The sequence below is a fragment of the Homalodisca vitripennis genome, chromosome 4, assembly GCF_021130785.1.
Source record: "Homalodisca vitripennis isolate AUS2020 chromosome 4, UT_GWSS_2.1, whole genome shotgun sequence".
In the NCBI taxonomy this organism is placed as follows: domain Eukaryota; kingdom Metazoa; phylum Arthropoda; class Insecta; order Hemiptera; family Cicadellidae; genus Homalodisca; species Homalodisca vitripennis.
In genome coordinates, this window is record NC_060210.1 from 68434419 (window position 1) to 68460631 (window position 26213).

Consider the following 26213-nt stretch of genomic DNA (forward strand, 5'->3'; position numbering starts at 1 on the left):
TTAATTTTTTAAAATAAATTTATGCTTTATTTTTATAGTAATTCAAATCTAAGAACAGGTCAAGGAACAAATAGAATCAGCTGTGAATAAGAAATGGTATCACAGTAAACTTCCATTAATCCAGCACAGTCAGGACTTGAGCCTTGCCAGCGTGCTGAATAATCAAATATTCCGGCTTATTGGATATATATCAGAGAAATATTGTAGACATAATAAACAATCACAGTAATACATGTTTTTATTATTCAAATACAACCTTCAGGTAGCTCTCATTGTATATGGATCTATGAGAACTATTTTTTAAAACGATCCATTTACAGTGTGTAATGTACACATCACAGTTGGGTGGAACATAGTCAAGTTCATCCTGATTCATCATAGCCTTGAATTCTCAAGCTTCTTCACTATGTCAAGTTTTTGAGTCAATGTAAGAGTCAAATGTGTGTTCTATTTTTTTTTTTTTTAAGACACATAGACTTTAGGACCCATGTCACACAAGCTCATCACTCACAAGCTTTTTTAGAGTACTATAACTGTACTGCAAAAGATTATTAAAAATTTATTACTGTACTCTAAAAATAAATAGCAGACTGATAGAATAGAATGATAACTAAGTGCAAACATATAACAAGATGAAACAATGGCAACTGGTTACACAGGCTGACAGCCGTTAGCCGTGGTTAGTCACGTGACTTAGAGTCTAATCGATATCACCCTAAGTTGGATGGATATGACTCCTAGCCTCCTGTCCACACCTGCATAAACAATGGGTCCACCACGAAAAAACTTCATTGCTTATAAATGATTGATGTTTTGTGTTGTTCAGGAAAATGTTACTTTTTCAAAAAGGCATGCCGGATTACCAATCATGCCGAACTATAGGATGCCGGATGAATGGAATTTTACTCTATTATACTCAGTAAAAGTATAAGGGAACCGGCTAAAATAGTGAAGCAAGCCTCTAATAATGTCTTGCTTTGTTATTTTACAATGTGCAAAAGAATATTTAAAAAACCCTATAATAAAAATGCTTGAACTCTAGTTAAAGCTGAATTAGAGAATAAAAACATTAAACCAATGTTTTTTATATTTAAGTACAATGTTAATGAAAATAAATCTCTCAAAGCTTCTTCTAAAAGTGTTTAAATATATGGTTATAGTTTAAATATAAGTGATGACAAATTGATGATGGTCCCCTCAAATAATTTTGCATTGTTTCCCTCCAGGAGGTGGAGTATTGTAGCCGTAGCCTGGGAACGATGTTGGCAATGCTGGTGTACATTGTTAGACGAAACGAGGAGGACAGTATGTTGGCCAGACTGGAAGATCTCAAGCTGTGTGTGAGGGAACAAAGTGATGATCCTCTCAATGCCAGTTCTGCTAATCTTAATGATCCTCCACAGACAGTTTTTGCAAGGTAAAATATTTAAATACATATTCATATTCAGAAAGTAAGTATTGTTTTATTGTACCGCTGTCGCAGTATTGCAGTCAGCATTCCAGGCATTACTGTCTCTATGTTCACTGACTCTACTAACAGCGTTTTGGTGGCTTTATGTTGTGTTTTCTGGTTGATGTGAACGTTTAGAATGTTTAAGACCATTACTGAGTCCATCGACTGTGATAATTCAAACGCAAAGAGTATGAAACGGGCTGAAATTTGTCATAAAATTGAAGGCATTTACAGAGAAGATGCAATAAGTGATGGAATGGTGAGAAATTAGCTTAGAATGTTCAATGAAAGTTGAACAAATGTCCACGGTGAGGTCTTGAGTGATTGTCCTTCTGTTGTCAATGATGATCTGGTAAGAAAAGTTGATGAAAAACCTTGAAATCAGAGGGTGCACAACAACTACGTTTTCAAATGAATTCCCACAAATTTCACAAACTGGTTTGTACGAGATTGTTACAGACCGCCTAGGTTATCACAAGCTGTGTTCCCGATGGGTTCCAAAAAGTGCCCACTGATGTTTACAAAATTATGCGACTTGGCAGTGATTTCAGCGGTTACTGCTATACAGCCCGGATTTGGCACCATCCCACTACCACTTACTCCTGCACATGAAGCGCAAGTTCAGTGAAGCACTTTGGATCCGACGATGAGTTTAAAAATGCTTTAAAATTGGGGCTATTCTTACTGGTGGGAATTTTTTATGCAGAAAGAATTTAAAAGCTGGTCACCCGTTATGACAAGTGTTATTGGTGGATACTGTGTCTAAAAATAATTTAGAGTATGCTTTTTCATTTACGAGGCCTCTCCAGAAATTGATTATGTTTCCGTCTGTAGACGCTACGGTGGGACAATCGTGGCCATTTTGATATCAGGGTGTTTTCTTCGTTAAGTGGCTATCCACCCTGTGTTAGTGAGAGGTTATTGTCACTCTTTGTTTTACAAATAGCAGTTTAAAATGTGTGATGCAATTGAAAATTTTACGAGTTGTGAAGTGCGGTTGGTAATACGGTTTTTGTTGACTAAGCCAATAAACCAATTGATATTTATTGCCATCTCTGTGAAGTTTATGGAAACGATGTGATTACTAAAGGTGGAGTGTTTCAGTGGTGCATTAGGTTTAAAAATGGCTGAACTAATGTGCATGATGACGAACAAAGTGGTCGGCTGAGCGTTGTGACCGATGAAATTGTCTCTAAAGTCGATGAGGTGATAAAAGAAGACCGCTTCACAATAACAGAACTCTCACTTAGTTTTCTTCGAATTTCAAGGAGTTTGTTACACAGAAGTGTTTTGAAGAAGTTAACTTAGAATTGTTATGAAGAAGTTAGCTTACCATAAATGTTGTTGTGAAAGATGGGTATCGAAAATCTGGTTGAAGTCTCAGGCGGCATAATTTTAAAACTAGTTTAACGCTATGATAATGCTAATGATCCTAAATGTGCATGATGACTAGATTGAAAAATAGCATTTTAGTGTAACTTTCAAATGTATATAATAACATTCTTTTCTTGTTTTTTTTGCTTATATCAAAATGAAATCTAGTTTCTGGATTTCATTTTTAGAAATTTCATTGCCACAAACACGGAGTGGTGTAACTGTTGTAGTTCAAAAATCATAATTATTCTTTTCTAAAATTGACTTGAATCATCAAATAAAGGTTTACTACTGATGATATGATTCTGTATGTAGAGAAAGATACTTTTGTATAATGTCCTCTAGATATATTGGGTTGATTTTTAAATGAGTTTTTATGTACATTCGTACATTGTAGCCTTGTCCTCCAAGAGTAAAACTGTTAACTATTAATTAAAATAATTTAACATACATTACATTATATTATTTGTTTAATATATTTTTGGCTTTTAACTCAAAACGTTTTGTGCTATGTCATAGATATACTATTTTCTGTATCCTACACATCAATTTAATACATGACGTAATTTATAAGCACTATTATTTAGAAATTATTTATGACAATTAAGCGAATTGTCTAATTAAAAATTCAGATATTCTCTTAACAAAAAACTTATGCAGTATATTTTAATGTTTAGGTTTAACGTTTGCTCGTTAAAGTCATTTGTTTTTATTAGAGTAATTTAAAAAAAGCCATCTCCTGTGATTAACAGGCTCCTGCTGCGTACCTTGCTCTGCATGACCACACAGCTTCATACCGCAGTGTTCTGTTGCCACAGTGACCTCTCAGTTCCATATCTGCAGTATCTGTTAGCCCACTTCCTGGTCACCTGTACCTACTTGTTCAAGTCCAGTGAGTTCAATACAAATAATATATTTAATATAGATGCCCTGATACCAGACATGGAAAAGATCCAAGCAGCTTAAAACTATTTTCAATTTACAAATAGTCAAGTATTCATTATTGTTTTCGGGTTCATCTCTCATAAGCCATTTCACATTAACATCCATGGACGTCCATTGATGAGAATGGAATAAATGCTTGACAAGTATATGAATGGAGATATTCATACTGGCGTATACAGACATCTGGGGATGCTTTGGATGCATCTCCACAGATTGCTTGTAGATTAGGTTAGGTAGGAGTCCACATGCCGTTGAATTGGCACATTCATGGATGCTGTGAAAAGATCTTTAAACTGATAGTCATTCATAAAATATGGAGTACAACCAATGGTCTTCCTTTATAATAACTTGAAAAGTTTGTAAATATTTTACTCAGTGTACATGGTTAAATATTTAAATATTTTATGATCAATAACAGTAAGATTTGTTTTTTTTTTATGTAAACATAGCTAAAACTTAGCAGTTTGAACACTGAACCATGTGATGATTTCGAAGAATTATTTTCATTGGATAAAACTGAAGTTATTCAAGTAAATTGTTTTCAAATGTGCTGTAGCAAGAATTAGAGAAACTATGAATGAAATATACAGTGGAACACAAAAAACCTGTGTGTGTGTGTGTGCGTGTTCGTGTGCGTGGGTGCGTGGGGACATGTGCATTATTTGTGTGTCGAGTGTATTTAAAGTGATCTCTCTAAATGTGGGGGACATTTGTTACAGACAGTCATCAGTTAGTAACTGCAGGCTTCACATCACTGGTGACACAGACAGAACCTGCCGCTATCCCGGATCTTAGCCGGACTGTTCTCTCCCTGAGGTGTAGATGTCCTCTGATTGTTGTACTGTGGGCTCAACTGCTGACTTCAATGGGGTATCAGGACAAGGTATTCTGGTCAGCAGTTAAAGATAATAGGTGAGTAATTTCAGGAGAAATGAGTTAGTGATTATTTTTCTGTAATTCTTTTAGGTTTACCATCAAAATAAATTAATTGACTCCAATTTAATAGTTCTCTTGTTGTTGCGTGCTGCTCTTTCTCATCTTTTTACTCCGATCTAGAATTGTACTAGACATGAAAGCAAAATGTATTGTAACATTGTATAAAAAAATGTGCAAATCTATTAACCCTTTGAGGTCTCAATAAAAATTGCTTCGACTGTCCTCAGGTCGTATTTAATTTCTGTTAGTTTACAGTTCAAGAATCAAGAATCAAGAATCTGTTTATTGTCGTCCCACAATATTACAATGCATTGACAAAGTCATTTTGTTATACATTTACACAGTATAACAAGATAGTATAAAATAAAATACATACTAGACACTTATGGTTAAAAGTACAAGTCAAAAGGAAATAAAATCTAAAAGGCTAAATCGTCTATACTACACAGAAGCATTTCATCTATACTATAAAAGGCTTTTCTTTTAACCACTTAATTACAACATTTTTTAAAGTTTTTACAGGTAACATCCTTAGCAGACATAGGCAGCTTGTTAAACAGTTTGATACCAATATAAAGAGTATGCCGTGCTGAGTTTTTGTTAGTCTAGCGTGCTTTAGGTCAATAAGGTCTCGTTGTCTAGTGCAGTAGTCATGCTTAGAGCGTCTAAGTTTAAAAATAAATCTAGATTTTCCTTAACATACATTAAGCTTTGCAAGATATAAATGGAAGGAACAGTGAGTATACTATGCTTTATAAATAGTGGCTTACAAGAGTCCAGTGACCATTAAAATTAAACATTATGCGCAAAGCTTTCTTTTGGCATGAGAAGACCTCCTTAGCCCCACCTGAATTTCCCCAAAGAAAAGTTCCATACAAAAGATGTGAGTGGAATAATGCAAAGTATGCTTTCATTAATAGACTACAGCTTGTACAGGTTTTAAAGTTTTTTTAGTAAAAATATAACTCTAGACAACCGAGCACAAAGAGCATCTGTGTGATGTTTCCAGGTAAGCTTAGAGTCTAAGTTAATTCCAAGTAGCTTAACTGACTTATGTTACAGAACTGGTGCTTAGGCTAAAGATGATGTTTTCTGTCTTATCTTCATTCACACATAGGCCATTGGCAGAAAACCAGAGGTTGGACCTTTCTCTCATATATGTGAGTTCATGGCTGCATTGATTTTCAGGATTTAAGTTAGAGCACATTAACGTAGTGTCATCAGCATAAAGTACACATTTATTAGGAACAAAATTTGGAAAATCGTTAATAAAGACAGTGAATAAGAAGGGACCCAGGACAGAGCCCTGGGGAACCCCGCTTACCCACCTGCTTAAGATCCGACCTCTGTTCGCCTATTTTAACAAACTGGTATCGCTGTGATATATAAGAAGTTATAAGTGATAATTCGTTACCTTCAACTCCATAGTACTTTAGTTTCTTAATAAGTTCTTGGTGAGGCACAGTATCAAAAGCCTTGCTTAAGTCCAATAGCAAAGTGTTAACTTCTTCTTTATTTTCAAAACTATTAATAATATATGAGACAACACTCTCAACAGCCTTAATAGTAGATAAGCTTTGCCTAAAACCAAACTGTGCAGATAAAAGCAGGTGGTTAAATTCAAATATAATACTCAATTTGACACTTAATAATATATTCAAACCAACTTAGATAAGACAGGTACCAAGGCAATAGGTCTGTAGTTATTTTTACATTATTTTTATCACCTTTCTTATAAATAGGGACAGTGACTGTTACTTTTAGGCACTGTGGGAAGAGTCCAGCGTTGAACATCCAGTTTACAAGAAAAGTAAAAGGATACAAAATTTCACAAATTATTTTTTTAATTACAAACATTGGAGAGTCCAAAGACATCCTCAGCTCTTGAGTTACTAAGCCTAGTGGTTGTCTTAAGAATATCAGTAGGATTTACAGTGTGCCATTTTAAAGATGGTGCCTTAGGTCTATTTATGCCAGACGACTCTATCATATCACTGGAACTAGCTGTATTTAAGCCTAAATTCACATTTGTACTATTTACATGACTAGAAATATTTACAAAATAGTTGTTAAATTCATTAACAGAGATAGGAGGTAGCGTTTGAGAGCATTTTTTTGAAGCACGCCCTGTTTCTGTATTAATTACTCTCCAAGCTGCTTTGCATAGGTTATGCGACTGTAAATATGAATTCATCATTGGCGTTCTTTTTTGCTAAGATTATCTGGTTCCGATATAACTTCTTAATTCTCCTATGGTTTTCTAATAGGTCAGGATTAATTTTACATTTTTCATAACTTACATCAAGTAGTATCTTAATTTTAGCTAACAGAGGTGTATACAACATTGGGCTTTAGTACCTTATTGCCAAGATTATTTCCTAACTTAGTTTTCAAAGGACAGCAGTCATTAAAGTTGTGAGACACAACTTCCATAAAGTTGTTAAAAAGCTACATCAAGATCATCTCCAGCAATTGCCTCTGTCCAGTCAGTGTTGCTTAGTCTATACTTTAATTTATTAATACTAACATCATTTAATACTCTGTAAGTATAGTTTGATTTTACAGACATATTAGCAGGCGAGGAAGAGACATCAGCATTCGTGCAGACTAATTTAAATATTAAAAGCAGACCCAGGTGGTCAGAAATATGAGCCTGTACTGTTTTACAACTATACATTGAGGGGTGAAGGTTTGAGACAAAATTATCTAAGCATGAATTTCCTCTAGTAGGTAAATGGTTGAGGCAAAAAACAGTCGTAGGGACCTTGAGGGTGTTGATAAATTTAGTTTTTTTGAAGAGCTGCATCTATTGAGATCAACATTTAGGTCTCCCGCAATAACAAATCTTAAAAATTTCGATACTTAGCATTGTTGTTAACAAAATCAAGAAGCTGAGACAACTTATATACAAAACCATCTAAAGATGAATCAGGGTACGATATACAGCTATGACTAACAATTTTATAGTACCAAAGGCTATCATTACAGATTCAAACAGTTTATGTTCACAAATAGAGTCAATATTTACAACCGAAAAAGGGTGTGGAAAGGCTTCCTTTACAAAAATTGCAGCTCCACCGTATGAAGATGTCCTGCAGAAGCTATCAGCCAAGATGAAATTTATCTGGTACATATAGATTAATCTCGTCTTTGGTACACCAATGTTCATTCACACAAAGTATGTCGCAATTGGTACTGCTGTTAAATATGTTAAGTAAGTTCAATTTATTCCTTATAGACTGGATATTAATGTGGGCTAAGTGAAGTATAGTTTCACAAGGTCCATTAGGCCCAAGTTGGGAAGCACTTAAAATAGGCTTTTGGCAATATACTTGCACTGACGATAATAGTCCTATGTACCCGGTTCCTTTGCACAATGCACAAATGCAATTTTTAAATCCTTTTTTCTACAACTTTTTTTATTTTTTTCTCTTTATATATCAATGTAAATAACCTAAAAAGAATATTTACATTATTTTATAGTATTTTTTTATAACTTTAAGTAACATTTAAAAAATATAAAAAAGAAGTATAAAAATATAAAAACGTAATTTTTATTTTTTTATACATTTGTAGTAAACCAAAATTACATGAATACAGGTGAAAAGGCACTAGGATCTCATCAGATACATGTTATTCATTACTTACTAGGTTATCTGAAGTTTTTTTGGGTGTGGTACTTTTCGAAGCACTCTCCTATATGCATTGCAGGTTCCTTGGGGCACGTCTTGCAGTATATTGAGCATTCTCTCCTCCCACCAGGTGTTTTTCTGTCACTGCAAACTGTGCAGTCCCTTGTTTTCTTGTTGGGTAGTTTATGAAGAGCATGAAATTTATTGTTTAGTCTGAAATCCTCATCAATAGAGGCAGGCCTACCTCGTTTTCGGTTTACATTTCTCACGTTGCCAACAAGTTGGCGGATTAGATTCTGTCTGAACCTCCTGTCTCACAGGTTTATCTACTGTCATATAGGCATTTACAACTGATGTTTCAATAAGCCACAAAAAAGCTTCCGCCACCATTTTAGGGATTTTCTAGTGAAACCATAACTAGATATATAGTTATCAGAAATGTCCACCCCACCCATGTTTCTGTTATATTGGCAGATTACACTAGGTTTGATAATTGTTTCGTTAACACCTTCTCTGACTATTCTAGACACTTCTTCTGTCTGGTTATTGCAGTAAGTTGACAGCATTGTAACCACTCTCTTATCCTTCCAAACCAAAGTCATGCAGTTGTCTTTCCGACATGAAATAATTTAATGATGTTTTATATTTTTCACATTTTTGGATTTTATAACATCTGGTAGACCAAGTCTAGAAGGCATAATTGTACCAGTTAAATGTACTTCCATTTTGAGTAATTCTAAGGCCAAAAAATAAGTGGTATAAAATCTATCAGTAAATACATGTAGGCCTGATACATCATTTTCTTCCAATAGTTTGGTTACTAAATGCAAAACTATCCTAATAGTAAATGGCTGTTCAGGGTGACTCAAACGGTTGGTTGGGACTGAACCATAATATGGCTCAATTGCACAAATGTAACCATTGCAGGAATCAGAAAGAACATAAATTCTCACTCCCCATTTGATAGGTTTTAGTTTGTTATAACATTTGAAAAGAACTTTACCTTTGAAACCTACTGTACTCTCATCAACAGATACATTTTTACTAGGACAATAATGTTCTCTGAATTTACAATCAAGGTAGGTTGCAATCTTTTTTACTTTTTAACTTCTTGTTAGGGGTGTTTGGGCAGGCCTATCCTCCGGTGCACACAAATGTAAAGTCCAAAAGATTTGGAAAAACCTATCTCTAGAAAAAATGTCTTTGAAAAAAGGTTGCATTAACCAATCTTCACTAAAATAATCTTTGATTTCACTTTTTCTATTCATAGCCATGTTCAGGATAACTCCTAAAAATGCTTTTATTTCCTGTATATCTACATCTCTCCAAGTATGCCAGATAGATCTTTTTTGTAAAGGAATATTTTGTTTTATTTTTTCCTTGGCATAGCAGTTTGTTTCTGAGGTTATTTCACTAATGAGTTCATCAGTAAAAAATAACTGCCAGTAGTCCAATTCAGTGGCCATTTCTTTACCTAATGGGGGCCTAAAATGAGGATAGTTATTGTAAATAAACTTGTGAAGGGGTCATCATTTTCCTGACACGGGTTCCAACCTATATTATAATTTTGCCTTGGTCCAGCCCTAGGCCTAATTTGGGTAACATGTCTAGCTCTTCCTCTTAGTCTACTAGTTTGTAGCCTAGGCCTACCTCTATTATTTGCATCTCCTTGTCCTACTTCTATCACATTATCCACGAATTGATCAAATTCTTCCCCATCGTTACCTAAAGTTTCCAATCCAAACACATCACTTTCGTCATCTAGGTTACCGGCGTCTAGGTTACCGTCATTTACCACAAATGTTTTCAGAAGAATTTTCACTATGATTCAACTCACAATCACTATCATGGTCTTCTTCAATAATCTGTTGTTCATTTTGGATACTAATTTCACTGAAAATACTATCACAATCATCTAATTCATCTAATATTTCGTCATCGTCAATAAAACTTGTACTTGGACCAGCCATATTTGTAAACACGACGCAAGTGCAGACGTCAGTTGTATTGGTCTTCTATTTTCACTTCCAATGCCTCCTATATCGTGAATAAAGATCGACGTAGCATTCACGTAACCAAAATAGAAGTCCAAAGTACCGAATAACTCAAATACCGAACAGCAATAGATTAGAAATGGCCAAACAAGCAGTGACATTATCTGGTCGACCTATTGTCGACATGCGAGTGTTCAGCGAAACTGCCGCGGTCGACCTATAGTCGACGACCGATCGTAAAGGGTTAATTGTTATTGTCTGAAATAAAAATTACTGCAACATAATGATTTTACTGAGTTGTTACGTAGCACTGATTGATATTTATTTCCTGCTTTTTTTTGGTAGCAACATGGTTTTATTTTATTATTCAAACTTGTGGTTTCAATTATTATTAAAATCTACTGTAACTATAAGAAATTGTGCAAATATATTTAAAAGTTTCACTGCATTGTATTCTGACACAGACTTTTCATATTATAACATTAATAATTAAATATCAGATTGCCTTTTTGTGATTGCCTACGTATTTCATCATGTGCATCTTAATAAAGTCTTATGAAAGAGTAAATTATTTAAACATTTGTTCCTAGTTACTTTACATCTTGATTTTACGTAAATTGTCAACAAGTTATAACATTATCAAATAAGATAAATATATATTTTTCAGTTTGGACACACATATTTTAAAAACAAAGAAGGAAGTGTGTTTGAACTCAGAAATCGCCCAGAGAGGATGTCTGATTGCATTCTGTGAATATATTGTGGTAAGTTTAATTTGGATTTAATGTAGGTAATAAGTTTTAAACTATTGGGTTTGCCAAGCAGAATATGACCAGAACTTGCGCAGGACCAGGTTATGCCTGACATATTCCTATAGGTGGATCGTAACTTACTAGTAATATTTCTTTCACCCATTTTCTATTCTTATCTCTGATTATCTGTCAGGCAGAAGATAACCAGAACCTTGCATAGGACCAACTTATGCCTGACATTTTCCTATAGGTGGATCGTAACTAGTAATCTTACTTTCATCCATTTTCTATTCTTATCTCTAATTATCTGTCAGGCAGAAGATAACCAGAACCTTGCATAGGACCAACTTATGCCTGACATTTTCCTATAGGTGGATCGTAACTAGTAATCTTACTTTCATCCATTTTCTATTCTTATCTCTAATTATCTGTCAGGTAGAAGATAACCAGAACCTTGCATAGGACCAACTTATGCCTGACATTTTCCTATAGGTGGATCGTAACTAGTAATCTTACTTTCATCCATTTTCTATTCTTATCTCTGATTATCTGTCAGGCAGAAGATAACCAGAACCTTGCATAGGACCAACTTATGCCTGACATTTTCCTATAGGTGGATCGTAACTAGTAATCTTACTTTCATCCATTTTCTATTCTTATCTCTAATTATCTGTCAGGCAGAAGATAACCAGAACCTTGCATTGGACCAACTTATGCCTGACATTTTTCTACAGGTGGATCATAACTAGTAATCTTAATTTCACCCATTTTCTATTCTTATCTCTAATTATCTGCCAGGAAGAAGATGACCAAAACTTGCACAGGATCAGCTTATGATTGCCGTATTCCTATATGTGAATAGTAATTAGTACTCTTACTTTAATTTATTTTCTATTTTTATCTCTAATTATCTACCATTAGGGACAACAATAACATTAATCAATAAATAAAACCTTTTTACTGCCATAAAAAAGATCATTGACAAAGTCTTATTACATCTATCATTATAAATATAGCCAAGTCAGTTATAAATCTTATATTGTCTATATCTTATATTATTAAATATAAGCTGCAATACACAAAGAATATAGCCAGTGGCTTTGGGGAATAAAAATAAAAATTGTTGTTATTCTGAAGAACTTGCCCAGTGCATACAATGGGTTATGTACTAACAGCCATAAGTAATATTTATTTTTAAAATGTCTTTTTGTTTTACTTCCTTATCATAAGGGTAGCAAGTGGTTGTATACCCTCAGTACAATAATGGAATGGCTTTCAAGAATCTTGCTCAATGTATTAAAATGAGTATGTGCAGCATTTTTTACTCTTGGTACTGTGGGAGTGTTTGATACTGCAAAGCCGCACTAATAGTGGGTTTTGAAAGATATATTTCATAAGATCAAAGAGATACAGGTTTATTACGATACGATTTTTACAAATAGGATAAAGAGGTTTACAATGTTCAAGTGTGGCAGAGAGTTCGTATAGATCTGTTTTGAAAGAGAAAGATCTCCTTCTCCTTAGATAATTTCTAAAGGTTTCTAATAACAATGCATGTTACTAATCTTGCTTGCATTGTCCCACACTACAAGTTCATATCATACAGCAGATTAAAAAAAGGCAAAATAAGTTGTTCTCACATAATGAGTATGAACAGAGTGTAAGTTATCTGTGAAGATAAATTACTATAGACAATTTAGTTGAAAGATAATTGATATGGACATCCCAATTTAAATTAATGTCAGTAAAGATTTCTGATTAGATAGGTTGCTTTAAGAATTGTAATTTACAGGTTTTCTTCAACTGAACAAGATATTTTTAGTTTTAGATACATTTAGATCGAAACTGTTGTTTTTAAACCAACTTGAAGCTTCTAGTGAAGTATTTTGTGTTAGAATGTTCAGTTCCTCAATGCCAATTGCTTGTATTTAAAAATGTTGAGGCATCTGCATATAAGATTGTTGCGACTGAGATCGATGACAGCAAGTCATTAATACAGACCAAGAATAGCAAAGGACCTAATATGGATCTCTGAGGGACGTCATATGTAACATTTACTTCCCGAGACCAGTTACCATTGTTATAAACATCTTGCTTTCTGTTGGTTAGATAGGATCTTAGAAATGAGAGAGGTACGTTGGTTAACCCATATTGTGATGATTTCATGGTGAGATCTTTGATGTCAACGCAAGCCCTGCTCAGGTCATATAAAGTGTGCTGAGCGATTGCCTCTCAAAGGATTGTGAGACATATCAAACTACTTTGTCTAGAACAAATGAAAGGTAGATTTATTTTCCTAAAAGCAAATTGCATAGAATTTACAAGGTTATTTGTTTCAAAATAATTAGAAATTTGCTTTTAATCCAGGATTTCAAGTAGTTTACCAACAATCGGAACTATAGAAATGGGGTGATAACTTTGAAGTTTATATTTGGAACCCATCTCAAACACTGGACAGACTCTTAAAATTTAAGTTCTTCAGAAAAATAACTTTAATTTAAACATAGATTAAAATATATTGTAAGAGGAACAACAATACCTAGAATAATTTTCTTTAAAATGTTATTGGATATGTTTTTTATGTCGCTACTGTCAGAGTTGCTTAGGTTTTTAACAGATTCGATTATATCCTCGGGTCTGATGTCTGTCATTTAAAGGTTTCTGATGTTAGTTGTTCATTGGTGAACAACTACCATCATGTTAATGGTTATAGATATTTTCATGGTTATCTATGTAAATCGGAGTTTGCATCAATACACTCGATACAAGCTAGATAAGGAAATTTATAGATATTACAATGGATCATTCAATTTATTGTCATGTAGTAAGAATCACTATTGACAATATCAGAGTACAGCAGATGTGCTGAGTCAACAGGTTTACAGTTAATTCAATAATATAAATTAATAACTGGTATTTCATTCTATTACTCCAAATTATAACATAAGTTATATAATATTTTATTTGACCATTTTAACAATTATTTTATTCTAACAATGAATTGTAATGTTGAAATTGAAGTATTCTTGATTATTAAAAACATACTTAACTATATCAAATACAAGATAAAGATTTATAATTATTGTTTTTATTTTTAACTTAATAGGTGTGGTTTACATTATTCGTATGGTTGGATTTATTTACTAATCTTACAACTTTTTCATCTAAAAACGGACACTCATAAATAAACTTGTGTAATGTAATAGGTTTTGTTAATAATTACACTTGTCACAACTTTTTCAACCATTCCTAATTACACTCACCACTTTAACTCATTATTCATACATACAGTAGAACACCTCTCATATCTGACCATAACGGGACCGAGCCATGGTCGTAAATCAGGAGGAACAAAAAACGACTCTCTTAGGTAGAAAAAACTACATCTATGCAGTGTACTATAATAACCAAACAACTTTATTGTACTTGTAAATATCAGCATTTGTGTGTTGCTGGCAAAGTTTCAAACATTTTTTAAACTAAGTTCAAGTTCAAATAACTTTTATTTATTTAGGAATTTACACGTATTACTACATTTCATATGCCAACATGGCACGTGCAAAATGAAAAAAACAAAAACAAATTTATACAATTATATTTAATAGAGTCCTTCAGCTGGCTGCGGTTTTACTTTCAGTCCCTAATATATAATCGAGGATAAAAGCTCAGTGTATATAATTTTCTATAAATTCTTTAGTAGCATTGTCATCAGCTGAGAGTTTTTCCTCTGCAATTATAACTTGTTGTATGCTATGACGCAATTTCCATTTATGTAGCCACTCCTTCACTAGCACTAAACCTTTGTAGATCACCTTCCAACTTGTCATGCAATTTTATGGCTTTTTCTTTACGATAGGGTCTGACAATGGTGTTCCTTTGCGCCTTTCGTGACAAAACCAAATTCATAAGGATTCATCAACAAGTTCCAGTTTTGGTTTTTTCAACATTTCTGTGCTTTTTAACACATCATCTTACCAACAGAGTATGGTCGGGTCACACAGACGATCGGACACAAGGTCGGATATCAGGGAGAGTCGGATGTGGGGATATGAGAGATTCTACTGTACATTAATCCCATTACAACCATTCATAATAACGTTAAGTCCATTGCTTCAATAATGCTGCACAACAGGGAACGTTCCAAAAGTAGTTGATGTTCATTAAGTTTTTAGTTGTCAATTCTGGTTTGTATGAGTTAATTCATGCAATGCGGTACGTTGTTACTAATAAAAATAAAAATGTTATGCATGCAGAGTTATTTTACCTCAAGGCCATGTGTTTAATATGATATGAAGTTGTTGAGCAGATATTTGTTAACAGAATAAACCAAAACTGATAGATGAGAGTGCAGTTCTGCTGTCCAAGCACTTCACACACCTGTTGACTCTGTATAATGAAGGACCAGTAGCAGAGTATCTAGAGACCTGCAAAAACAACCCTGCGACTAGTGGTCTGCTGCTGCCAGCTGTTGCAACTGTGTGCGCCAATAACCCTCAGGTGAGAGTGCAGTTCTACTGTCCAAGCACTTCACACACCTGTAGACTCTGTATAATGAAGGACCAGTAGCAGAGTATCTAGAGACCTGCAAAAACAACCCTGCGACTAGTGGTCTGCTGCTGCCAGCTGTTGCAACTGTGTGCGCCAATAACCCTCAGGTGAGAGTGCAGTTCTACTGTCCAAGCAATTCACACACCTGTTGACTCTGTATAATGAAGGACCAGTAGCAGAGTATCTAGAGACCTGCAAAAACAACCCTGCGACTAGTGGTCTGCTGCTGCCAGCTGTTGCAACTGTGTGCGCCAATAACCCTCAGGTGAGAGTGCAGTTCTACTGTCCAAGCAATTCACACACCTGTTGACTCTGTATAATGAAGGACCAGTAGCAGAGTATCTAGAGACCTGCAAAAACAACCCTGCGACTAGTGGTCTGCTGCTGCCAGCTGTTGCAACTGTGTGCGCCAATAACCCTCAGGTGAGAGTGCAGTTCTACTGTCCAAGCAATTCACACACCTGTTGACTCTGTATAATGAAGGACCAGTAGCAGAGTATCTAGAGACCTGCAAAAACAACCCTGCGACTAGTGGTCTGCTGCTGCCAGCTGTTGCAACTGTGTGCGCCAATAACCCTCAGGTGAGAGTGCAGTTCTACTGTCCAAGCAATTCACACACCTGTTGACTCTGTATAATGAAGGACCAGTAGCAGAGTATCTAGAGACCTGCAAAAACAACCCTGCGACTAGTGGTCTGCTGCTGCCAGCTGTTGCAACTGTGTGCGCCAATAACCCTCAGGTGAGAGTGCAGTTCTACTGTCCAAGCAACTCACACACCTGTAGACTCTGTATAATGAAGGACCAGTAGCAGAGTATCTAGAGACCTGCAAAAACAACCCTGCGACTAGTGGTCTGCTGCTGCCAGCTGTTGCAACTGTGTGCACCAATAACCCTCAGGTGAGAGTGCAGTTCTACTGTCCAAGCAACTCACACACCTGTAGACTCTGTATAATGAAGGGCGAATAGCAGAGAATCAAGAGACCTGCAAGAACAAGTGATTATGGAAGATGGTGGTATCTTCCAACCATCACTTGTCTTAGATTGCTTAGGATACTAATTAATAAGCAAATTTCTAATTATTTTGAAACAAATAACCTTCTAAATTCTATGCAATTCGGTTTTAGGAAAAATAAATCAACCTTTCAAGCCCTAGACAAATTAGTTAGAGATGTCTCACAAGCCTTTGAAGAAAAGGCAATTGCTCAGGCTCAGGCCACTTTATGTGACCTGAGCAGGGCTCTTGACTGTGTTGATATGAATAATCTTACCATGAAATTATCATACTATGGGTTGGGCAGTGTACCGCTCTCATTTCTAAAATCATATTTAAGCAATAGAAAGCAAAAGGTTTATAACAATGGTAACTGGTCTCAGGAAGTAAATGTCACATATGGCGTCCCCCAGGGATCCATACTCGGTCCTTTGTTATTCTTGGTCTGTATTAATGACTTGCCGTTGTCAGTCTCTGCCACAACAATCTTGTATGCAGATGACTCAACATTTTTAAATATAGGCAATAGCATTGAGGAACTAAACACTCTAACACAAAATACTCTATTGGAAGCTTCAAGCTGGTTTAAAAACAATAGTTTCCATCTAAATGTATCTAAAACCCAAAATACCCTGTTTAGTTTAAGAAAATCTGTAAACTCTCAAAGCAATCTATCGAATCATGCTAAATTCTTAGGAATCATTATTGACAGAAATTTAAATTGGGATGCCCATATTAATTATATTTCAACTAAGTTATCTAGAGTGATTTATCTTCTCAGACGGCTTACACTCTATGTTAATACAAATTATGTGAGAATGGCTTATTTTGCCTTTTTTCAATCGATTATAAGGTATGGACTAATAGTGTGGGGCAATGCAAGTAAAATTAATAACATTCTTATTCTTAAAAAAAAAATCTATAAGAATTATTACTAACTCACAGCCACTTGAACGTTGTAGACATCTTTTCACTATTTGTAAAATTCAGACCATAATAAACCTGTATCTTTTTGATCTTATGAAATATATCTTTCAAAATCCTCAATTAGTAAAGCCTAACAGTATAAAACACTCCCACAATACAAGGAATAAAACTGCTGCATCTATTAATTTTAATAGATTGAGCAAAACTCGTGAAAGCCATTCTGTTATTGCACTGAGGGTGTACAACCATTTGTTACCCTTAGTCCAAAAGTACAATAAAAAAATATTTTTGAATAAATATTACTTATGGCTGTTAGATAACCCATTTTATGCACTGGACGAGTTCTTCCAATTAAAAAACATTTTATTTTAAATTCCCCAATGCCACTGGCTGTATTTGAGTATTGTGGTTTATGTTTATGTAACTTGAGATATAATTGATCTAAGCTTTATAACTGACTTTGCTATATTCATATAAAGCTGGAATAAGACTTTGTCAATGATCTTTATTTTATGGCAATAAAAAATGTTGTTTGATTGTTGATATACTAATTGTTAAATTTTATATATTAATTTTTAAATTTTATATATTGATTATTAAGTTTTATATTTGTTCTTGATTTTTATATTTCTTGTAGAATTTTATACCTATTGTTGATTTCTATATTTGTTGGGGACTTTTGTTAAATTGTGGACATTTGGTTACAATCTTGTTGCTTTTAACAATTGTTAATGCTTGTTCTAACTATTTTTAATGCAGCCTGCTTAAAGAAACAAAAAGTACTAGAAATACTGTCTCAAACCACTAAGCTTATACAATGTTGCTGTAAATGCTACTTTTGGACCTCTGTATGATGTTTATTTTATTTAGTGTTTAGTTAATAGTACATTTGACTTGGCCATCTGGTGGCAAATAGACATTGTCAATACTTGCATAAGTCTACGACAATAAACATAATTTGAATTTGAATTTAATAAATGATTGCCCATCACATTACTTTGTATTGGGGGAAGTGCTTTATTGGTGACTGCTAGCAGATGAGATACTGTGTTTGGGAATTCACTTCATCAATCTTTCCAATTCTTATAAGCTGCAACATCATACTTCCTGGAATTCTGAAAAGATGTTTCCAATTGGAATATCCATTAAAATAATAAATTTACCAATAATTTTTCCCTTATTGTTTTGTAAAAGAATATGTTGAATATGTTTCAGCCTCGCTTGGTCAGCAGAATACTGGACTATCTGGTGTCAGTGAGCCTGGACGACTCAGGATCTGTGCTGACTGTGCTGTCCTCCCTGTTACAACACCCTCACCTAGTGCTTGCTCGGAGAGCTGCCGTATTGGCCTGCTCGTGAGTCTTGTTTTGTTGAAGAAATTATCGCTTAATATTTTTAAATTTCCTCTGAAAATATGTCTTTACTAAAAGTCAGTAAGAAATAAAAGTTCAAATCGTGTGTTGAAGCATTTTAGTGAATAACTTTCACAGGTTAAACATTGACTGTTCATAACTAAAGAGGCAAATTTCTGTATAGCATGCAAGATGTTGTATGGAGGAATATATTTAAGTGATACACCAATATCTTGATCATGGGGCTAATGTTATAAAATATTAACCAGTTTTATGTACAGTATCTGAAATTTCTTATATGTTTATCAGTGTTTAAGAGTTCAGACAAATTATAAGAAATTCTGAATCTATATAAGAAATTTGTTTGTAATTAATAAATCATTTGCATGTTCTTAAATTCTTACCATATTGGGAATTGAAGGTTCATTCATATGAATTGATTCTGGTTCTAGCTTTGGAATAATATTTCCTCACTTTCTTTACCTGATAAAGATTTTCCATCTTTTTATAAACATATTTATAATAATATAGTTCTTGGTTTGCTGATTTGTATATAGAGGATTGTAGATATATTTATTTGGGTTAATTGGACTCAAAGAGGCTTTTCATTTTCAGGATTGAATTCTTGACAGAAGTAGTAGGCTATTAAAAAATTGAAGACATTTTTATGGGTTTTTATTACCGAATTTAAAACTAGAGGATATGACTATATTGAAAATACCACATATATATATATATATATATATACAGCGTAAAGTATCTTTTAACCCATTACGGATCACTGACGAGCTGGGCTCATCACGCAGCGGCCGGGCCTAACTGCGATCAACACGATGAAGAGCTCAGGTCTTTTAAGTTTCCCTCCAAATAGTTCTATTAATGTCTGATAGATCGGGCGATCGTATTCACTTGTCAACTAAGAGTGTTTAACAACGGTCTACGTTTAGAGTTTTCAAAAGTTTTATAAATATCCTACAGATCGCAGTTGTATGTCGAAGTTGAAAAATCATTTATATGAGTTTACTCTCTGCTTTTTAGCGCTTCTGATTGGGTGTTTTCCTCAGTTGTTATTATAATACTTTTGAGGTTAGTGACATAGAACTAAACGACGCAGACGTACAATGTTGGCGGGTTTAGTCTAGACAAAGGCTCGGATGTTATAATCACTCCGCCCAAGCCGCTTTATTTAGACTATGATTCAGACATCATCCCTGCCACCTCGAAAGCTTGCTTGCGTGTTATCGTTCCTACATTACGGATACCCCAGCAGGCCCATGTTCCATTTGAATGAATACCTTCACAGCTGAATTTTCTAGCGATACGATGTGGCGCACCATTCCTGTTCGTGCGGCCACTGACCGTAAATTAATTCGTGCCCGCTGGTGCCTGCGCGTCATAACAATACGATCCGCAATGGGTTAAGAAGTTTGTTGATTGCTTTGATACTTTTTTATATCAGTGTTTTATTTAGCTAGTATTTATTCTTTAGCTAAGCAGCTATTGGCAGAGTTAAATCTTTTATTAATTTAATAGTAAATAGTTGATTTATTTAATTTTAAACATAAATTTATTTCATTTTCCAGAAGAGTGGAGTATTTGTTGATCCTCGAGAGGGAGGAAGTTATCAAACTATTGGATCAAGAAGATCTGGTTAACTTGCTGAAAATGTTGACCACCAATAGTAGATTGGCTTTGAAGTGAGTAATTACAAAGCTTAATTACTTTGAATTCAGATGTTATTTTATTTACATTTTATTATAGATATCACATATTATTATTGTATTTGAAAAGAAATACTGTAAAACAGTATTTGTTAATAGCTTTTATGTTAAATGGAAGTTAGTAACTCGCTGTAGTAATTCTGGTGATTGTGTTCTTCTTCCAAGGGGTGGCCTAATGCCATGCACTTACGCCTCAAGGGCCTTTCGTGCACCCCAGTAGTATACCATGAGGCCAACCAGTTTATGGTGTCAGCAGTTCTACCAACCGCTGAAAACAACTGATTAGATCCTTCTTGGAAAATTCATCATCCTTGTCCAGTCTACCAAAGATGGTGTAGCACTCCCTTGCTATTGCAGGACAGTCAATGAGCAGGTGTTCAGCAGTCTCCTCCTGCTCGCCACACATTATACAGAGTGAATCCTCCCGGAGTATGCTGACTCAGTGAAGATGCTTCCTCAGGTAACCATAATCAGACTTGTAACCCGAGAAGACACCGATCTACTTAAGGAGAAAAGGAGGGAACCCATTTTGATACAGCTCTAAAGGATTCACCTATAAATACCTCAGAACGGTTAAGGTACCATCATGTTGGAGGTTCAACCGAAGTTGCCCAGGGCATCAGCTCTTTCAATCCCGCAGATTCCCTCATGACCAGGAACTCAAGAAACATTCACATCGTTGATTCTGTCAAGGGAGAACAATTACAATCCCAGAGAAGTTTGGAGTTGAACACACAAGAGTTCAACACCTTTAATGCTGCCTGGCTATCTGTGAAATTGCCAGTTGAATCGTATTACTCCTACTATGGCTCTAATTTCTGCTTGAAAGACTGTGGGATAAGGACCCATAAGGACCATCAGCTTCCTACATGGTCTCATTTCCACAATTCCAGCGCCTGTGCCTTTGTTTTAGAGCCATCTATAAACCATTCTAGCTCCGCTGGTGGAAGAGGTTTCCTACCCTCCGACTAATTCTCCCTAGAAGGTATAACAATAAGGGTTTGTCAAAGGAAAATCTTTGTGGCATCTGATCAGAAATGCCTTTGGTTGTCCTTGCACTGTTACTCGCTCCCATAAGAGTGGTAGTAACCAACCTATCTGTGAGTAGTGCCCTTATCCAGTCACATATTTGGCTATTAAAACCACATCTCGAGATCACATTTACAATCATCTGAGTGCCTGTATTGTCAAAAGCTCCTTTGATGTCCAGAAAGACACCTATGGCTACTTCTTTCGCTGCTAGAGCATTTTCAATTCTGCATACCAATTGATGCAGGACTGGATCACATTATCTTCCTGAAGTGTAACCATACTGATTTGGATGTAGATGGCACTCCAAAAAAGATCCCTCCCAAACAAACCTAGCAATCATCTTCTCCAAGGTTTTTAGAAGAAAGGAGGACAAACATATCGGCTTAAAGGATATATCGATCCAGGGTAGACCTCCCCTGCTTCAGTATAAACACTACTCTGGATACCCTCCAGGATAGAGGAAAGTACCGTAGGGCCACAGAGACCCTGAACAGCCTGCACAGCAGTGGAAAGAGAATATCCAACCCCTGCTGTAAGCAAACGGGTCTCACTCTTACTCCCCTGCTCTTACTGCTGCTACTTACAGCTGTGGAGGGAGACCTACGAGCGTGCCACTCACTCACTCAACCCTTCTGAAGGTTATTACACAATATGCCAAACTCCATTGTGAGTAAGTGGCACGCCCGTAGGTCTCCCTCCACAGCTGGGTGGTTGATCCTTGTCATAAGTAATGCAGTCCAGAAAGTGTGTTCCCACCATAACTTGTAGAACTCTCTCCGGTTCGTTAATATATCTTACCAAGATCTTTCTTTAGACTACCAAGCGGCGAGATGGGATTTATTACTAAATGCTTCTGAAGCCTTGCATGACCCTGCATACATTCAATGTCAGTGCAGAGTTTCTTCCAGGCTCTTAACCATACAAACTTTTGGTTGTACTGTGCAAGAGCCTCATGGTAGGACTCCGAATTAATTACCTCAAGTAAATTTTGCTCTCCTGAATAAGGCCCTGACTCTCTTCCTCAAAGAGTCCAGTCCAGAGCTCCGTCCATCTACTTTGGATTTCCTCCTGTTGATAAGTTTTTTTACAACCAAAAACAAATTAAAGATTACACTTCATAACTGGTGGGATTTTCGATTGCAGCGCACATTTCAAATTTGAATATAAAAAAAACGTGCAGTGTAGAGATGTTCCCGTGGTAATGGCTAGATTCTGAGCACAAGCTCACCATTATATACGCAATTAGTGCGTGCCTGGTAGCGTCTGTTGGAAATGTTACTTACTTTCTGAATAGCCCTTGTAGAAAAACCATGTGTTCAAAACTCACATTAATGTATTTGTAATAGGTTATTTCAAATAGGTTATTTAATTGCTCATCCAGTTTTGCTAAATTCACTCACTCCTTTTGTTAGTATATTTGATCATACTCAATATGTTGCATACTCTTACATGTTTGTGTATAGCGTTAATAATTTATAATGACTATTGCAGGCACAGTGGGCTGGTCAGCCTGCTCAACAAGTTGGCCTCCACCCACTACAACTTGTCTCCTGTGTGTGACCAGGGTCGCAGTGTCAACACAGCCAACATTCACACCATCGCCCTGGACAAGGCTTGGTTTCTCACCCAGGTGCGGCTCAGGTAGGTCATAACTAATTAATTATTCTGTTTCTTGGAAAGAATAAGAATAATTTATTTTCACTTCTTTTGTACATAATTTTTTTACAAAAATAAATACTTGTACAGTAAAAAGATTCTTAGAAAAAAATTACAAAATGAAAACAATAAAAGAGAGCACTAGGTAACACTAAGAATAATAGAGCATCATGCCAGGAATGACTGTACAAAAAAAATCTTAGTCAAATTTACATTTAATCTAGGAACTAAAAAAAAATATTAATAAGTATCAGAGAAATTATTACAAATTACATACAAGTATTTATATTAAATCAAAAGTGAAAATTTAGGACCTCTAAGGTAAAAAACCTGTTTAGAGGCTCCATTGCTAAAATAGAAATAACAAAAATAAATATCAGCTCTCAGAGACATTAGACATATAATAAAAAGTAATTTTCTAGTGCTAAAACAAAATATTTCACGAGTCTAAAAAGTTTATAAATTAGAGATAGCTTATACAACTTATATACAGCAATATATAAAAGAATCTAATTAACAGTTAAATAAAAAATTTAACTTATTCAGAAAAAAAAAACAAAATACTACATTTGAATATTTAAAAGAAAGTTTACATCTTCAAATTTCAAAAGCCACTGTTTCAGACGTTTTAAGAAGGTATTCTTACCTTTTGATTGCTTTAAGAATGGGGGGATTTTATGATAAATTCTTGGAGCTAAAAAGTTGAAAGTTTTGGTAAAAAAAGTGGTATATGGTTTCAGTAACAATGCTTGATTTGGATTTCTTAATATGCATTTGTAATTATTGTATTGTTGTGTGTGTCCACTTCTGTTATAAAATAGCTTTAAAACCTTATATATAAATATATATATATAAACAAATTTTTTATATATAAAAAAAGTACAGATAGATTCTAACAATGACTTTAAAACTATATTTATATTCTGGCTTACTGGCTTACTACTTGTATACAGATTAGTGGTAAGATATGTATGTTAGGTGTGAATGGTAGTGTTTTTTAATTGGGGTAGGATCAAGTGAAAATTATTTTGTTATGGTAGTATTGGAAAGTTTTAACCCCCATAAAACTATCCCTAAAAGATATTTGAGAATCAAAAACCTTTTTACACATCTATAATCTATAACCGAAGGACTTTATTTTAACATGTCGATTTTGGTTCAGTATAAGGACGATAGACTTTTCACAAAAATTACATTCACGTATTATATATTCACCTATTTTTCAAAATTCATTAACCCTCTGAGTTAAGTGATTGGGAAATAAGTGTAGATTTAATACTCTGTAGAATATTGGGGTATGATGGATTCACAATTCATGAATAGTCAGAAATTTTCAAAGTGTAGTTGGTTTTTTCCTGTTGCAAACTTAGTAGATTACTCATTAAATTCTATAATGTTTGTGCAACTGAAATTAAAATTACAAAATTAAAATTACTTAAGAATTAAGTGACATTTTTAGATTATGGTAGGCTAAGGTTATAACTTTGAAAAGAAATGGTGTTTTGTATAATACATCACATATTTTACAAAACACAATTGAAAATAATTAAGATAATTTAATGAATACAAATTTTGTTCATGAATTTGATTCTCTACAAACAAATGAACAAACATTGAAAAATATAATATTTATTTCTGAAAATTAACCTTTTAAAATTTATTGAATATTTTTCCTTTTCAGCAGTTTTAATGTGAAACTATAGTCATAGCCTTTATGCCAAAATATGTCATTGAATTATGAAATTCAGCAATTCTGAATAGAATCATATAAATCCATAATAGCACTTTGAACATGAGAAAGTGGTATTTGTGCTAATTGTAAAATCTGTTGAGAATGTTCCATTTCTATAATTTTGAATTGTAGGCATACAGTGTATTGCAAAATTAGGGGGAAATTTTCATACGAATCATGGAAAATATTAAGATGATTATTTGTTACATATTATAAAAATGTAAAATTATTGAAGGATTGAAGGAAAGATAAAACAAATTTATTGTGAAGCTCTTTAACAGTCTGATGTATTAATAGATTTACCATGTTGTACGGTTGAAGAATTTGTATAGGAGAGTTTATGGAATAATGCTAGTGCAGATGTTGCCAGGCTGACAGTGCGCAGCAGTGCAGCCAACTGTTGAGTCAGCTGGAGTATGCAGATATTGTATGTGTGCTGCGCTGCCAACAGTTCAACAACTGTATTCTGCAGCACTGCTTCACTCTCGGTACCCAGCTCTCTATACAGGTGTGTTAGCTCACCAATTTATGTATTTAGAAAGTAAGTTCATATAATTTTACTTTTTACACAGAAGTATAGCACTAGATGAAGAGAGAAGAAGGTGGCTGTGATTGTGCTGTAGAACCCACTGAATTTTCTTATGTTTTGGGGTATGAAGACCCCAACACTCTCCACTCCCTTCAAACTCATGATATATGTTTAACTCTTTAAGTGCTGCGGCACTTTGCTATATTGTATGCATAATTCACTTTCAGTTACGCTATCTTATACTCCATTTAATTGTTTACAAAAAGACATAAAAACTGTTTTATACTTACAAATAAAGTTTGGAAAATAAATATGAAAATATGAACCGCTACAAAACTAGAAAGTTTCTAACCTAACCTAACACTCTAGTATTGTCTACACTGCTAATGCTTAAATCTAATGCCTGCAATACTAGGTCTTCATTGTCAGCAATGTTTTTATGTCTCATTGTTTATAAATATCTCTGAACAAACATAAAAAACCATAAAACTATACAAATGTATTTAGTAAAGTACTAACTGCTTACATCACCGTAACTCACGGTTAAGTCATTGTTCTACTTACACACAGACTAGAACAACATACACAAACGAAATAATATGAAGATACTAACACTATAAACCAAACATTTTCAATATT

General features: G+C 34.6%; 1 protein-coding gene across 1 annotated transcript in view; it reads left to right on the top strand.

Annotated features, from left to right (window-relative positions):
- The window catches only part of LOC124359472 (huntingtin-like), a 98386-nt gene that overhangs the window by 4465 nt on the left and 67708 nt on the right, over positions 1 to 26213 (top strand). The window contains exons 3-11 of the mRNA XM_046812235.1: positions 1227 to 1417; positions 3580 to 3719; positions 4492 to 4684; positions 11002 to 11098; positions 15407 to 15583; positions 18768 to 18907; positions 20488 to 20601; positions 23149 to 23298; positions 25406 to 25553. Coding sequence (XP_046668191.1) covers positions 1227 to 1417; positions 3580 to 3719; positions 4492 to 4684; positions 11002 to 11098; positions 15407 to 15583; positions 18768 to 18907; positions 20488 to 20601; positions 23149 to 23298; positions 25406 to 25553 — 1350 coding nt within the window. The remainder of the gene's footprint in view (positions 1 to 1226; positions 1418 to 3579; positions 3720 to 4491; positions 4685 to 11001; positions 11099 to 15406; positions 15584 to 18767; positions 18908 to 20487; positions 20602 to 23148; positions 23299 to 25405; positions 25554 to 26213) is intronic.